Here is a 17,630-nt window from a genome sequence, read left to right as displayed (position 1 = left end):
TACCCAAAGTGATAGATTCTTCCTAAACCCTATCAGTATGTTAAATTTACATAATCAGGTTCAAGTGTTGTCTAATTCAATTTCTTTATTCATCAAACAGACTTGGAAACAAAACCCTACATCTAAGTGCTCTTTAAAATCATTTAATGTGATCTACGATTTCTTTCTCCACCAGAGACGAAGCAAATTTATTGCATTTACATCTTATTCTGCATGAAAGTAAATTGATTTCAGGAATATTTAAAAACTTACCTATCTTCTGTGTGGTTCAAAAGTTTATGCTGGAGAACTTCCCAGGCCCAAACAAAACAAAAAAAAGATAGTTTATGCTAATTATTTAATGTTTCTGGCTAGAAAGAAAAACCTATAAAAATTCTTGCTTGCACAGTGTGCATTTTTTAACAGACCATCTAAAGGCCAAACCTTATTTACCTTATTCATGGGAATAGCTTCCCTGAATCAAAGAAGTACCACATATATGAGCAAGATGAGAAAGTTTAGGCCTTTTACAGTAATAAATAATAATACTTGGCTATAAATTAGTAAGGGTGGGATCCCCAAGGGACTTAGGGGTTGCAACACAACACCTAACTTTTAAATGCCTAGAAAAATCACAGGAACCACACTGTGATCCACAAGGTCAAGTTAGGAACCTGGGCTCCATAGACAACAACTGGGGAGAAATAGGTGCCTATAAATGGCATCCACAAAAGCCGGGATGCTAGGCAGCTTCCCATCTAAGCTAGCCAATGGGAGATGCTGACCAGAGGCATGTGTGCTAAGCCCCTCCCATCTCTCAGAAGTAGGCACCCAAGTCCAGGAGACAGAAAAGTGCCTATTATCAGCTTAGTGATCCACAAATGGGAACCTGACACCTGGAGAGAGGAGGCTTAGGCACTATGCTGCTTTTTGAGAAGATGAGTTAGTGTCAGGATCCTGGCTGCAAGGCGTGGGTCAAGACTAGAAGTTGCAGTCTGTGCTTGTGTCACACCAAAGGGCCAGGCAATAGTCAGTAATCCTAGGAAAACTCCATTGTGGGATTTTTGAACCTTCTTGAGAAGCATCAGGAGCTGGCCATTGTTAGGATACTGTAACAGACCACTAGCCTGATCTGGTATGGCAATACTTTTATACCTAAAAAACAATTTAAATGAATACAGGGGCTACACAAGGAAAACAGCGACACCTAAAGCCACAGACTCTCAAAAGCCACCAAGTAAAATAGTATTGTCTAATATTTAATTAAACAAATCTTTCTTTGAGTTCCAAGTGGTGTTTTACGAAAAGAAAGTTACAGTGTGTGCCTGGTAAACAGTGAGATATAGAAGGAGATAGCAGCCTGTCATAAATATAAAGGGAAGGGTAACAACCTTCCTGTATACAGTACTATAAAATCCCTCCTGGCCAGAGGCACAAAATCCTTTTACCTGTAAAGAGTTAAGAAGCTCAGGTAACCTAGCTGGCACCTGACCAAAAGGACCAATAACGGGACAAGATACTTTCAAATCTGGGGGTGAGGGTGGAGAAAGGCTTTGTTTTGTCTGTCTGTTCTGTTTGCTTGCTGAAGACAGATCAAGAAAGCAAGCAATCAAACTCCATTAGAATTAGTAAGTACTAGCAAGGGAATGCGTTAGCTTACTTTTATGTTGGCTTGTGATTTTCTCTGTGCCGAGAGGGAGGTGTATTCCTGCTTTTCTTTTTGTAACTTTAAAGTTTTGCCCAGAGGGAAATCCTCTGTGTTTTCAATCTGATTGCCCTGTGAGATGATCTTCCATTCTAATTTTACAGAGGTGCTTCTTTTACCTTTTTTCTTTCTAATAAAATTCTGTTTTTTTTAAAGAATCTGATTGGTTTTTTTTAGTGTCCTAAAAAAACCCAAGGTTGGTCTGTGCTCATCTTGTTTATTCTCAAGCCAGGAAAGGGGGTGTAGGGCTTGGGGGGATACTGGGGGGAGTAGGAACTCCAAGTGGTCCTTTCCCTGAGTTTTGTCTAATTTCTGGGTGGTGGCAGCGTTTCCTAATCCAAGGTACAAGGGAGAATTTGTGCCTTGGCGAGTTTTTAACCTAAGTTGGTAGAAATAAGCTTAGGGGGTCTTTCATTCAGGTACCCACATCTGTACCCTAGAGTTCAGAGTGGGGAGGGAACCCTGACACAGTCAATAGTGATGTAATAGGAAAAGAGTAATTACACTGTCTCTCATTATTTGCTTTTAAGACAGCAGCTTAGTTATTTCATGGGAATATTTAAACTGCCTCAACTGTAGATAGCTCTTTTTTTTAAAAAAAATGATATATTTGTTTAGAAATCTCCTCCATGCCATATATGGCAGTAAATATTTCCCACAAAAGCTGGAATTTCCCATGGGAAACTCCCCCAAATCTAATTACAATGAAGGACCCATGGGACAGTCCCAGCCCCACTCCCTTAGACCAAAAATCCTTCTTCATGCAAAATTAAGGTTGAGAATATAAATATTGAAAAGTCAGGACAGTTTCACTTCTGGGTGTAACACCAATCTTAATCTGCCCCTTTCTAACTTCTGCTGAGTCGGAGTCTGTTTATCAGTGTGACTGAGGAATAAGTCCTGTTATTAATGCTCAGCTAAGACAATAGTTTCCTACATCTCAAAGCCAACCCATCTTATTAAATCTCTCAAAGAGATATTATCAATTATGAGTGCACATGGTATTGGGAAGAAAACTCAGTCCTTACTCAAGCAGTTGAAGCAGCTAAATCCAAACCCTTGTTTTCTTAGGCACACTAATTACACTTCAGGGGTTGTGCTTCACCAGTTGCTCTCAGTTCACCATACAAACATGGTTGCTGGTGCAGTCAGTATTCTTTTGCAGGAGTATAATGGCCATTTTGAAAGTGTATAAACTTTGCACCCACGAGCTGAACTAAGTGAAATCTGAAAGAGAACTGGAGATTTAGTGCTCAATGGCTCAGTGATGTCAGGTCTAAGGTGGATGCATGCTTACCTACTTGTCAGCAGAAATTTAGGCAGTCAGGGGACTTTACCTCTGAAAACGTGAACATCTTGGGAGGTTAGGCCCCTACAGAGTTACACAGCAGCTGCTTGGGGGTTTTGAGACTACTGCCAGTTGGGCACCCAAGTCCCCATTGTGAGTCCAACTCTTATTTTCTATCCGGAGAAGCCACTAGATGTGCCTTGTTGCAATTATAATTATTGTAAGTTAGTGTTGCAAAATCCTGATGTTCGAGAAGGGAAGTTCCTCTTTTGAAATAATCAGAAGACAAGACATTACTTACCCTAGTAATTTTTCTGTTTAGCAAAAGCATATCACCAGTACTAGTGCCCTCACTTTAAAACGATATCATGGACACAGAAAGGGTTCAAAGAAAGGCAACCAGACTGAATAAGGGATTTGAAAATAAGATCATGAGGAAAAGTTAAGGAAGCTTATCTTGCTTAGCCTCAAGAGAATGGACACGACAGGGAAGATGTAGGGATGCCATGTTCAGAGGCTCCATCTTTAGTAGCCTACAGGAAAGAGGGCTGCACCATGTACACAAGCAATACGCACTAGAAAGATGTGAATTTTAATACACACTGATGTGTTGTGCACACCCTGGCCCATGCAGATCCTGTTGGCACGCACTAAAAGTCCCCTAGTGCATGCAGCAGGTTCGACGTGGGCTGTTAGTGTGCAATACATTGGTGTGCACACTGCTGCACCATTTAGGCAAGCCTCTAGGAATCTGATAAATGTGAGTCTCCCTTCCTGCCTGATTTGAGTGGTGAAAGCGAGAAGCAGCTTTCTCTCCTGATTATCCTCTTCCATGCTAGACCCTCTTGCTGCTGCAAGAAGGTGATAGGTCTTCTAGTCCTCCCTAAACTCCTAAACCCTGCATGTACATTGATTATAATTATATATCTCTACACTGGATTTATATTCCATTAAGGAAAACTCATTTTCAGACCTAAACAAGTTCACAGTGACTGTATAACACCCGTGGTGCCAAAATTGTGACTATGACTACACTAGGGAGCTTATAGGGGTGCAGCTGCACCGAAGGAGCTGTGCCACTGTAAGTTCTCTACTGTAGATGCTCTAAGCCAATGGGAGAGAGCTCTCCCGTTGACTTAATTAATCCACCCCCAACGAGCAGTGGTAACTGCTGACCTAGAACTTCTCCTGCTGACCTAGCACTGTCCCCACTGGCACTTAGGTCAGTGTAATTTATGTCACTTGGGGGTGGCCGCGAGCGACAGTTATACCGACATAAGTGGTAGTGTAGACATAGCCTGTGGTTTTTTTCCCCAATGTAGTTGGAGGCTCTGTGGCAAAGCATGTTTTGTTGATCTGAATAAACAAGGCTGAACAGTCACCTAATACCCGCTTTTGAGCAATGGGCTATGCCCAAATAATGAATGAACATTCTGTATATATAACCTGTGCCCAATACGAATACCTACGTATGCAGATATTTATTCAGATTTCATATAATTAAATGCAGATTTATTAGTTCTAAGAATAAAAGTTAACAGTACGGTAGAGGTGACAATTGTGAGTGGGGGCACAAGATAGAGGGTGGGGGCACAATTTTTAACCCATTTCCTGCAAAAAAGATTATATAAACCCTAGCAGAAATCTGCAGGGAACGTGACTCTGCGTGACCCCCTCATGCATCACCTTACAGGTTACTTTGTGCAGTGATATTAGCATTACTGTCCTCAAAGCAAATGATCAGGCACATCCCAGAACTTCTCTCTAATGAGGGCCTTTTTCTGCCCTTGACCTCAATGACTTGCAAATAACTTCAAACTTTGCCCTTGACTTCAATGGGTGCAGGAGTGAGCTCCTAGAGCATCCTAAGCTGCTAAATTCCTTGACAGAATAGTTCTGGTCACTGCTTAATTTGTGTCAGGCTGAGTCCCGGCACCTTTATGCTTGGCAGTTCATAGCCCTTCCACCTCTGGGCTTGCTGCATCAGTTTTGAATGTAAAAATTAAGCACTGGTTCAGTAATGTGTTCTCTATGGACCCAGAAAGGATCACAGAAAACCTATGTCAGGTCCCACTATGTTAATATGACAGTTCAAGGATAATTTACAGAAGATATCATTAATTTATATCTTTCATTCTGTAATGTCCAGTCTGAATCAAATAAACTTCGTCTTTGGTCCATTACTCAAAATTACTTTTCTGATCTAATGTGCGCCTGTTTTCATCCATATCCAGCATAAAACAAATCTTGAGTGTGTGGTACCCTTCAGAGTTCCTACTTTTAGGATATTTTGTATGAGTAGCACCTTAAGGCCCCAACTAAGATCAGGGCCCCACTGTGTGAGGCCCAATTCAAACATGTATTAAGAAAGAGTCCCTGTCCCTACACCTTAGTCTGCATAGACAAGGCAGACAGAAGGAGTGTGGGAAAACAGAACCACAGAAGGTGAAGTGACTTGTCCAAGGTCACACAGCTGGTCAGTGGCCATGCTGGTCACAGAAGTCAGATCATCTGACTTCCAGTCCAGTACCCTATCCACTAGGCTACACTGTCTAGCTTTCCAAAATTTTGCCATTCAGCATTTATTTGCAGTCCCACTTTTCACCTAAGGAAAGTCTGAAGCTACAGCGATCCAACAGCAAAGTTAATATGAGAAAAAAATGCACTCTAATAATCCATGCCAATGACACTATCTTAAAAGCATGAATGTACTGGGCCTAACTCTCCTCTCACTTACATCAATGTAAATCGGGAGTAATTTCACTGGAGGCAATGGAGTTCCACCAGTGTAAAACTGATGTGGAGTAGAGGAGAATCAGACCCAGTTGCTATTGTCTAAGGAATGGGTTTCTCTCTCTCTCTCTCTCTCTCTCTCACACACACACACACACACTAAAAGCCACAACCTGGTCAATAAAGATTCTTTAACCTCACATTAACTACACTTTCCTAGAAAATCCTCCTACACCCAAGTGCTTATCAAATAATAAACAGATGAATGGTGGGAAGATACAACAGGTTACCAGACTGATACTCACCTATTTTATAGATACCAGTATCTTAATGATAGCACGTAATCTGGTTCAGGAAGACGATCATTCCTTATTATTATCAAACATCAGAGTTCTTGTAAATTAGTTCGGTTTCAGGAAATAAGAGGCAAGCAAGAGACATGAAAAAACAGCACAGACAATAAAAGCACACATAAAAGTTGCACAATTGTGGGTTTTCCAACCACAGCAGCCTCAGGGTCAGTCTGTAACAAGATACTTCTTGAAAGAAGAACACACCCATACAAGACTGTTGCACTAAAAAGGCATTCTGGGATATGTATAACTGAAAGATGATTTCCCTTCACTTTGTTTCCAGTATATCCTTTTCAGGAGTCTCACATTAAAAGCAATAGCACTAAGGTCTAAAATTCTCTCTGAAGTAAAGCTTTTTAAAAAAAAAAAACGAACAAAAAATTGTACACAGCAAATAGTTACATCACAATAATCATTTTAAATGAGCACAAGCAGCATATCTAGCCAAATGTACCTAAAGCAATTAAGCACTTTTGTATACAAAAGGAAGTAATATATTGTATTGTTTAACCATCCATGGTATGGAATTTGTTTATTTATATTAATCTAAGTATATGTTTTATAATACTGTAGTACCTCTACCCCGATATAACGCTGTCCTTGGGAGCCAAAAAATCTTACTGTGTTATAGGTGAAACCGCGTTATATCAAACTTGCTTTGATCCACCGGAGTGTGCAGCCCCGCCCCCCCGGAGCGCTGCTTTACCGCGTTATATCCGAATTCATGTTATATCAGGCCGCGTTATATCGGGGTAGAGGTGTATTTATTCACATGGAGACAAATCCTGCAAAGTTTACTCAGGCATAACACCCATTGATTTCAACGGGAATATTACAAAAGTATAGATTACAAGATTTGGCACACAGATATCATATTGTCACATACATAGTATGGGAGATGCAGGGCTGTCTAGTACTTAAGGCTGGGATTTAAAAGACCTGGAATTTATTCCCTACTCTGCCACTCACTCACTGTGTGATCTTTTGAAAGTAACTTACAGTAACCAAGGTACAAAGAAGTATCTGTAATTAATACCTACTCATTTTTGTAATGAGCTTGGAAACCATTGGATGAAAGATGCTATAACTGAACTTTTATTATGCAGTAAGTTTGCATCAGGACTCAAAATAAAATATTCTTTTCGACTGAACTTGGATTGCCAGCCAAGAAAGGATTTTTTCTTCTCTAACAGTCAGTGAAATTTGCTCAGACTCAGCATTTGTTTCTTAAAACATAAGAAAAATTATTTTATTCTCTGTTGGCAAATAACTTAATTAAGCTGTAAATGTAAAACCAAAAAAACACAAACAAACAAACAAACCTAAATGTTTCCCTAACAAGCAGAATTGTTACAATATAAACACCCTGAAGGGTGGGGATCTTTCTGTATAGAAGAATTACAATACAAATATATTTTCCTTGATGTAATCACTTTATGATGGAGCATTTCTCTGTGGCCAAGACATTGCAGAGGTGACACTGGAGTGTCACCAAAGAACAATCCCGTACTGAATACTGTTCACTGTAGGGATTCAATACTGGGCATGTGGGCCCGTGACTAGGATACATTGTTAGGAGCTCAGTTGAAGGTGACCTGAGCACAAGAAGACTGGGCTTAGTCTTTGGCTCATAGATTGAATTCTAAAGGACAGCAATACATTCTGGAACTTGTCCGGAGCCTCAATGAAGTGAAAGCACATTGGAGGAAACCTCATGTGAAGGTCTGAACATGGTGTGATTGCTGAAAGTTATACATTAAGGACACAAATATCTATTTGAAAGCTAAGAACTGAAAAGAGTTTCTCTTTTCTGTGTTAGATCATATTAGGGTAACATTTACAAATTTTATTTATCACATTAATTCCTATGGTTCTAATATGTACTGGTATAAATACATCTACTTTATGTTTTACACTATCAGCTGGGAGCATTGCTTGCATAGTCTAATTTTGTCTGTCTTCGAGACAAGCTATTAAAGAAAGAGGCACAACTAAAAAATTCAGTGCCCTAAGCAGACAACCAAAGTGGTTGTCAGTTACGGTAAAACAACAAATTGAATGTAGAAATCCTCCCAACCTCATGAATTATGGACAAATCCAGTCCTTGAGGGAGAAGTTGGAGACAATCCTGCAAATACATATAAAGAAAACTGGATAAGACTCTATACATATCTCAGGTTCCAAGCCCAACTCTGGTGGTTACCAGGGTTCCAGCAGAACTGCTTGCTAGTATTATGAATGAAGAGACACTAAGCACCTGTAAATGAAAATGCTTTAGAAAAACTGCCATTTGAAATTAATTTCTGCACACTCACTTCCAGTCCCAAAGTGGTTGTTTCCCCCACCCACTGTAAAGTTTAGTACAATTTTGTTTGTCTGTTTTTGAATTATCCCAGGATTTTAAGATGTGATTTCTACATTTTTAAAGACTTGTTCAGTAATTCCTTTGTGATTGGAGATCTCAACATTAGTTTTGTTTTAAACTTGAAATGGATGTAGTCCAAAGTAGCTTGTGTGCTTTACTAAGTGTGATACTGATTGAAGACTAGGTACTACAAAATGAATGTGGGAAGATTGAAAACTGTATAGAGGGCCTAATTCTGCATTCATGTGCCATACACTCAGACATATGCACGTGTGTATTTACAGATGCTCTCTTTCTTTTAACTCCCACCCCCACAGGATCCTAAAGTCAGAACACTGTTTAATGCAACAGTAGACTGAGATTCTGAACCTACAGATGTCAAGGAATTCAGATATTTGTTACAATAACTGTTATTCAGTCATGCTGAATATAAGGTATTTAATATAAAATCAAAGCTATCACCACAATGAGTAATATGAAAGACTTCACTATGAAAGAGGGAATGCAATGATTGTTGTGGAAATATAATTTTGGTTTTTACTGACCTTTATAGGTGTGATGGGTTCCCCCTAGCATGCCACCTGGAACTGGGGTGCCACTGAGCTCTCTGACCCACTAGCTTGGGCTCCCTCTCATACAGTGCTGCTGTGACAAGCTGCAGACCCGCTCCCGGTCTTATACTTCCCACCAGCACTCACACAGGCAGGGACACACCCAGCTGCAGTTACCTGCAGGCTCTGACCAGCTACTGCACGAACCAACAGTAGAGAGGCCAAAATAACCAGTTTCCCAGCCTAAGTCCCCAGAGCTGTACCATCCTGCCCTGGTCTAAACCCTAACCAGTATGAATTTATTATCCAGTTTGCCTCCCCCTCAATGTGCAGAGGAAATGCAACAGCCCTTCTGAGCTAGGATTCCCGAGCACTTCACTGCAAACTTACTGGTTTAGGTTAAAACATAAAATAAATTTATTAACTACAAAATATAGATGTTAAGTGATTATAAGTGGTAGCAAACAAATCAAAGCAGATTACTTAGTAAGTAAACAAAAACACAAACTAAGCTGATCATACTAGATAAACTGCTAATTCATATCCAATCTCTCACCCGGAGAGACGGTACAAGCAGACTGCAGATTCTTGAGGGACAAGCTACACTTGCTTAACAGCTTGGAATCCCCAGGTCGTTCAGACACAGGCTAGAAATCCCCCAGTTCAGTCTTTGTTCCTTAGGTGTTTCCAGGAATCTTCTTGTATGGGGAGTGAAGAACAACAGATGATGTCATTCTCTGCCTTAGATAGCTTTAGCATACGGAGGGAAAAGGATTCCCTCCGTATGCTAAACTCAGCTTATGGAAAAACACCGAGATGGATCATGTGGCCTGGTTACAGGCCTTTGCATACCTTGCTGAGTCATAGCAGCCATTACTTACAGGCTGTCTGGAGTGTTCACAGGAAGGCTCACCAGCTGATGGATAAGCTTCTCCTGAGGCCTACTGTTTCCCCTAATGGCTTATTACCCTGAACAGGCCCTTCCCACCCACTATCTAGACTGAAAGCATCTTGCCTAATGGGCATCACCCAGGTATAACTACATTTGAAATACAGATACGTAGCCAATATTCATAACTTCAGATGCAAAAATAATACAAGCATACAAATAGGATAAACATATTCAGCAGACCATAACTTTCCCCAATGACAAATAGGATAATCATATTCAGCAGACCATAACTTTCCCAATGACATCTTACATTACCCATCTTGCCTAAAATGCATCATTATACTATAATCATATCATAGTAATATCACTATGAAGAATATGGGGTGCGGTGTCACAATGGGTTTATGATCTTAACCATAAAGTTTCATTAACAAAGATTCCTCCTCCTCCTCCTCCGTGAACAGTCCTATGAAGCAGTGTCCTGTCTCACATTGCATTGCTAAATGTACAGGTCTTTGGTTAATTTAGTTGGGTAGTTCATTTGATGTCACCTGCCCAGTTTTCAATTTACTTCCTATTTTAAAACGTAAATGGATAGCTTATTAACACTGGCATTCAGGGCCGCCTCCAGGCACCAGCTTCTCAAGCAGGAGCTTGGGGCGGCCACTCCGGAGAGGGGCGGCACATCCAGGTATTCGGCGGCAATTCGGTGGACGGTCCCTCACTCCGCCTGGGAGTGAAGGACCTCCCGCCAAATTGCCGCCGCAGATCATGATTGCGATTGCTGCTTTTTTGTTTGTTTGTTTTGTTTTGGCTGCTTGGGGCGGCCAAACCCCTGGAGCCGGCCCTGCTGGCATTTATTCTGCCTACCACATTATAAGCAGATATTTTGTTTGTTTCTAAATAAAGCCTAGTGGGGAAGGGTGGTTAATAACCTGGGAAAAATACACTTGAGAACTAGTGAAGTGTCTTTCAGCAACTTACATGCAGAATGGTACATGCAATTACAATGCAATTAACTGACCATTTGACTCAGCCTGTCTTGCTGCCTAGAAATATAACTTTAAAACTTTTTGTATCTGAACATGTTTCTTTAGAATGGACTACTGAGAGCTGTTTAAACAAAACTCCCATTAATCACAACTGACTTCGGTGAGGGCTGTGTGACAGTAAAGTGAGCAAGATTTTGCTCAAAATAAATCATCAGTGACAGAAATCTGATCATGATAGTGTTAAGAGAACTTTTTTTTTACACCGATAGAATGCAAACAACATGTATGATACACATAAATAAACTCTGTCCCTCATAGATCCTGTACAAGAACCCAGATAGAAACAAACTGCTGAATAGAGCTCAGAATTTCTTGCAGATTATTGTTCTAGTTCCCTTCAATTGATCCTCAACACTTCCTTCTTTGACTTTAATTAATAAATGTCAGGTATGTTGACACCTCCTACAAGATGGATCAATTTTAATTAACATGGCCATTGCCAATGTGGTAATGTAGTCTCAGGCACTATACCTACCCTGACTCCTCCCTAACAGTTTCTGGGAGCTTTTCACTCATTTTCGTTTTTATTAAAATGTTTCTCAGCTCCGTTGCTGTGTGAAAGGCCGCAACACCAGCAAAGGAAACTGACCGACTGTACGAGCGGACAAAGCAAACGGTAGAGTCACACACAAATGCTAAATGCGCAAAGAAAACACAGTGATACAATAATAGGGAAATACATTTGTGTAATCCCTTTCTGATCTGGTCATCAGCAGGCGTTATTCACAAGGATCAGAGGTTCAGCCCGTAGCCTGTTTTTAAAGTTGCTGGAGTCCCTTTAATTACCCGAATTGCTGACCGTTGTGCTGGGCACTTACATTATGCTCACTAAGGGGCACTTACATTATGCTCGCCGGAGAGAAGCCGCCGATGCAGGGAGTTTGTTTTGGTGGCCGCCCTAGGTGAAGCAGGAAGCCCTATTGCTGCGAACTACAAGTCCCATGGTGCAGCTGCTCCACCTCCTCCACCCGCGAGAGGCAATGGGCGGGGAGTGCGGGGAAAATCCTGTCCCGTGGCAGCTCCGCACAGACAGACTCGAGCGCTAACACCGAGAGGAGCAGGCTCCGGGCGCGGGAGAGGCTCATTTAGCTCCCCCGACACCCCGCTGGGATCTCCCTCGCTGCGCTCTGGGTCCCCCGGCAGAGGTGAGCGCACGGAGCTGACGGGTGTCCATGGCCGCTGGCTCTTTCCCGGGGGCAGTTTAAAGGGGGATGGATGGGAGCGGTGGGGATAGGGGGGCAGACAGCAGCAGAGGCTGCGCCACAAGCGGAATGTGTGTGTCTGTATCTCGGGGCGGGGGGAATCAGTGGGGACGGGCTGATTTGGGGATGCAAAGGGCGGCGCGCAATTACTTGCGCCTGTGGAAGGCAGCGGGAGTTTCGCTCCTTGGAGCGGGCTTGCGCGGGGGGCAGCTGGTAACATGGCATGGCAGGGGACTTCCCACTGGCCCAGACATGGCGTGGCGTGGCGTAGCGCAGCTGTGCGCCTTCAAGACCCCGCGGGGCTGCGCAAGCGGCAAAGCCAGGCTGTGGCGTGTTTACATTTGGATGCGCTGTGAGCGGCAGCTCGTGGGTGGACTAAATCGGCGTCTTGGGAGTTTCCCAGCTGCAAGGAGAAAAATTTCCCACTGGCAGGTGGCAGCCAAGGGGCCGGGTCGAGAGTACCTTTTCACTGCCATTGCCGGTGAGGGGCACTTTCTTGATTACAGACAGAGATTGGCGTGGGAGTGGGCATTCGGCTGCTGCCCTCATCCAGTTAGTATAGCTTCCTTTTTGCTTGGTCGAAGGGATGCCTCCTCCCGCCAAAGATCCGTGTCATCAACAGATCTGCGGTGGGATGGAGCTTGGAGGGGCCCCTCTGCTGCGATTTTAGGGCGTGTGCCTACTGCTGTTGTCTTCAATAGGAGCAGGATCAAGCCCTTAATTGTCAGGACCTTGGATGTCTGTACTAGATCTTGCTGCACTGTCAACTCTCAGTAAATTTACTCTTATAAAAAACCTACAAAGGAATAAACATAGCAATAGATGTTGGGGAAAATGTTTTCTTTACTCTAGTCAATTCCCAGGCATTATGGGAAATTCTGCTCTTGGACCTGGTGACAGGTGTTCGACTCACCACTGCGGCACCCCCTGCTGGCCATCCTGGGAATTAGCTCCGGTTGCCCATGCGCCCTCCTCAGGTGGTGTCCCACCCATCCTCACTCCTGTCTCTGCATCCAGGAACTGTGTCGTTCCCTCAGCCCTGTCATCCTCTTTTGGACACACCCCTCCAGCTGTGCCCCACTAGGTTCTTTCCCCCCTTCCAGGGGGCCAACAGTCCTCAGTCCAACCGCTTGCCTCACTGGCAAACTGCACTCCAGGTTTTAGCTGCTCCTCTCAGTAGCAAACTTCAGTCCATACAGTGGCTATGCCCCTCAGTGGCAAATGGAGGCAAAAGGGGGTGGGGGGAGAGAAAAGATCCAGGCTAGCCTGGACAAACATTTATTATGGCCTCTATTAGGAATTTACATCTTGTAAGGGGAGATGGGGGGAATAGACCTGATGGTGTAATCAGTTTGTTCCCTTTCTAAGTTTTGTGAGATTTAATGGAGTCAGAACTGATTTCAAAACAGTTGCATCATTAGTATTTTCACCTCTTGATGCTTGCTTTATTGTCAGTATAAAAAGTTTGAATACCAGAAAGAAATTTGGTCTTAGAAATTTTCTTTTGTGGGGTGGGTGTATGGGCAGCCTAACCCTTCAGCAAAAGATCCACACATTCCCATGCCTGGTGATGTTAACAGTCAGTGCCCCAAGGAAGTTGTGTGGATTTTTTGCTGATGGATTTGCGCGGAATGTAAGGGGAAGTGAGACAAGTATGCACATTCCAAATGTGATAATAACACCAAGGGTTTAACGCTGTAGTCCTATGAATGTAAAACTCTTGCTAAAGGCTGGGGGCTTTTTGCTTCCATCAGTTTTATATTGTTTTCAAGATGGGCTGGGGAAAAGCAGAATTAGTTACAGGAGTTATAAACAGCCTAGAAATCAGAATCTACTTGAAATTAATTTGTTTCTTAACATTTAGGTTTTGCTTACTATGGCCAGGAAAGCCATACCAGCACCATTCTAGCAAGTAATGCTTAAGTAGAGTTCACTAATGTGATTTCCCTAGGCAGATTTATCTAGCACTGAAACGGGAGATGTTCTGCGCCTGAGCTGTTGCTTTGTAAGAAAAAGCATTGTACCTTGTTTTGAATATCAATTAAGGAAGGAAAATAAGGAAAATAATTCCAGAGATCTTGAGATATTTATATGGTATCTCTAAATACTGGCATCACAGAAAGGTGTCCTAGTACCAGTAATCCATTCTTTGTGTGTTTATAGATTAAAGTTGTGCAATCTTATGCTTGGAAAGGCAATCGTATGTCAGAGTCCATATCGCAATGATGCTTCACGTAGCAATAAAATACAATAGACTGAACTGTAAACTGCTTTTAGTAATGACTCCGATACAATGAATAACACTGATGATGCACCTCATAGTGAAATGTACGTATCAGTTAAGTGAGGAACTTATTTGGATGTAGAAGGAAATACCATAGCTTGTGGTACTTTTTGCCACAAAATACGTGGCCAAGAGTTAAATATATTTATGTGGACAAAAACATCCAGAATTACAGTAGCACATATTAAAAACAAGAACAAGGAGTTTTGAAAGGGATATACCCCACCCCATATTTCCAGGCATGAGCCAACTGCTAATTAATAGGGTTTAGGAAGAAACTTTCCCTCTGGACAGACTTCCATAACTGCAGTTTTTCTTGCATCTTCCTCTAATGCAACTAGTGTTGGCCACTGTTAGAGATACTGGGCTAGATGAACCACAGGTCTGATGCAGTATGGCAAATCCTGTACCCCATTTTTGTTGGAGAAAGCAGGGGAATTTTCATGCCCACTTTAAATTCATTTTTGATATTTGTAATGTATTACATATAGCAGCTACTCCTTAATGAGATTTCAAAAGGTAAAGTTTGTGTCAGTGGGTAATTCTGAAAAAGCTAATGTTCTTCTGAGCTCCTACTTGACTGTTCTACCATGGATAAATACTGAAGTAATCATTAGGCCAGAGAGAGGGAGAATGACTCTATAGTCCAGAGGTTAGGGAACCCATCTAGGAAGTGCAAGACCAAGGGGCCTGTCCACTTACTTTCATTATTTAGCTGGAGTGCCACTGCTTCAAAACAGGAGACTGAGGAAACCCTGCAGCAGAATGTCCCACAGCCTAGTGATTAGAGAGATCTGAGACCTCTGTTCAAATCCTCTCCCCACCTTCTGGCAGGAAAAGGGGAATTGATCCTGAGTTTCCCACATCCCAGGCAAACTGTACTTGTCACATTTCATATTGTCAAAGGAATATAATAAATAGTGATATATAATATTCAGTCATTAACAAATACTATAATAGTTCCAATGTGGGTCTTTGAGGTCTACAAAACAAGTGTTTAGGCTTCCAATGATGTATCACCAAAATGTTTCTTCAAAGGTGAACTCATTTAGTAAGACACTTATAATAGGGGCAGAACTAGTTAATATATTTGCATAGTTTCATGCAAAGATCTCAAAACATTTAAAAATATTAAGGCAGTTTCATAACAGCCTGTACTTGTGGTTGTATGCTGTGTTGTTGTAGTCATATCAGTCCCAGGATGTTAGAGAGACAAGGTGGGTGAGGTAACATCTTTTATCGGACCAACTTCTGTTCGTGAGAGAGAAACTTTTGCTCTTACACAGAACTTGGTCCGATAAAAGATATTACCTCACTCACCTTGTCTCTGTACTTATCCTCATTTTACAAAAGGGAAACCAAAGCACAGAGAGGCTTTTGACCTGTCCAGATCCACATGAGTCAATGGCAAAACTGGGAATGGAACTATTGTGATCGAGCTGGAATTCTTCACTCCCAATCCTGTGCCCAAGCTGCTAGACTATGTTTACTACCCATGGATCTCTATAAAACAAGTACATTTTAATTAATCAGTAGTATGTAAAGTTCTTAAAATGATGCCAGTTCCAAGTGGATTTTTTTGGCATTGCAATAATTTCATGTTTCTTTCATTCTTGTAGTTCTGAGAAGGATCATCATCATGAGTTCCATGGAAGAAGTGGAAACTGAAGAGACAGTAACTTGTCTCCATATAACTTTGTACCATCCTTGCCAAGAAGAAAAGCAGGTGTTTCGCAGCTTAAAATTCCACAAGCGAGAGCGGCGCAGGGTAGATGAAGTGGCAAAGTTTGGCCGAGATTCTAACATCTGCCATTATAATTTAATGGATACCCGTGTTTCCCGGGTTCAGTTTACCCTGCAGTTTTTCAGGCAACTCAACAGCTCAGAACTTGGTTTTGAGATAAAGAACATGAGCAAAAAAACCAAACTAATTGTGGACAATGTGGAACTGGACTACCTAAACAAAATTGACCTGCCATGGAAATGCATCATTCGCTTTGGAGACTACCAACTCTTAATGCAAAGACAAGATGGGGACTCAGTGGATTATTTTGAGACTTGCTTTGAGTTGGCCCAAGCTTCACTTTTGCAAGAGAGACACCTGCCTTTACTGCAGCCCATACCTGAGTGTGGCATTTCTCCTTCTTTGGTCTATTCCCAAGGAGTAAGACCAATAGAGGTGGATGAAAATGATTTATGATAGAAGGTTGCTTTCAACAGTGTCCAATACCTAATTCAGTATGACTTCAGAGGACCAAATCTTATCTCCTCAGTGCACTGCATTTGTTTTGCTTTCCACAGTTGCCACTGTTGTGTTATGTATTCTTCCTCTCTTGCCCACTGTTTAAACATATCAGAACTTACTTGTTTACAAACGTCATTAGACCTGCATCATCTTTATTTAATGTCCATCCTGTCTCCTCCCCTCCACTGTCTTATCTTCTGTGTTTGTCTGTGGTAAATCCTAATCAGAGTTAGTGGATCTTTGCCTGGGCCTAAAGGCTCATGGTAGCAGATCCAACTGTAGGACTCAGGCCATAGAGCATAAGCTTTTTCAGACAGGGTGTACCTGTCCTATAGTGCTGCTATTTGGCCAGGTGTCCTGTAGATGCTCCCTGCCTCACTTTCCCCAAGTAGGCTATCCGTAAGTTAAATGAGGCTTTATTTAGGGAATAGCATCCCTCTGAGGGGGTCTAGTTTATTAACCAGAGCCTCAATGAAAATGCATCCAAACCTTCACTCCAGTGTCTTAGCTGGGAGACCATCAATCTTAATTTATCCATCCCACATGAGTCCACCAGTCCACTCCAGCAGCTCTCTCGGTTCAGGCTTCTTGCCACGATCTGGGAAGAATTCTTTCCCCAGAATCAGATCTATCAGCTGTAGCTCTTCTCTGTAGCAGCATGTAGTTTCTGACAGCCTGGCCATTCTGTGTCTCAGGCTACATCTACACTACAGGGGGGCGGTCAATTTAAGATACGCAAATTCAGCTACGCGAATAGCGTAGCTGAATTCGATGTATCGCAGCCGACTTACCCCGCTGTAGGGATGGCGGCAAAATAGACCTCTGCGGCTTCCCGTCAACGGCGCTTACTCCCACCTCCGCTGGTGGAGTAAGAGCGTCGATTCGGGGATCAATTGTCACGTCCCGATGGGACGTGATAAATCGATCCCTGAGAGGTCGATTTCTACCCGCCGATACAGGCCGGTAGTGTAGACCTAGCCT

At 42.3% G+C, this 17,630-nt stretch overlaps 2 protein-coding genes across 4 annotated transcripts in view; one reads left to right on the top strand and one right to left on the bottom strand.

Moving 5' to 3' along the window:
- ALPK1 (alpha kinase 1) overlaps window positions 1-11,860 on the bottom strand; it is a 74,589-nt gene extending 62,729 nt beyond the window's left edge. For all 3 annotated transcript variants that reach the window (XR_004645900.1, XM_034772127.1, XM_034772128.1), the window contains exon 1: window positions 11,762-11,860. The gene's annotated coding sequence lies outside the window, so the exon portion shown is untranslated. The remainder of the gene's footprint in view (window positions 1-11,761) is intronic.
- A 97-nt stretch (window positions 11,861-11,957) lies between these two features.
- TIFA (TRAF interacting protein with forkhead associated domain) lies at window positions 11,958-17,415 on the top strand. Its single transcript, XM_034772892.1, has 2 exons — window positions 11,958-12,063; window positions 16,024-17,415. Exon 2 carries the CDS (start codon window positions 16,044-16,046, stop codon window positions 16,602-16,604), a length of 561 nt encoding a protein of 186 aa, XP_034628783.1. The 5' UTR covers window positions 11,958-12,063; window positions 16,024-16,043; the 3' UTR covers window positions 16,605-17,415.
- Window positions 17,416-17,630: the final 215 nt, after the last annotated feature.

The sequence above is a fragment of the Trachemys scripta genome, chromosome 5, assembly GCF_013100865.1.
Source record: "Trachemys scripta elegans isolate TJP31775 chromosome 5, CAS_Tse_1.0, whole genome shotgun sequence".
Taxonomy (NCBI): Eukaryota; Metazoa; Chordata; order Testudines; family Emydidae; genus Trachemys; species Trachemys scripta.
This window is presented reverse-complemented; position numbering and strand designations above follow the sequence as displayed.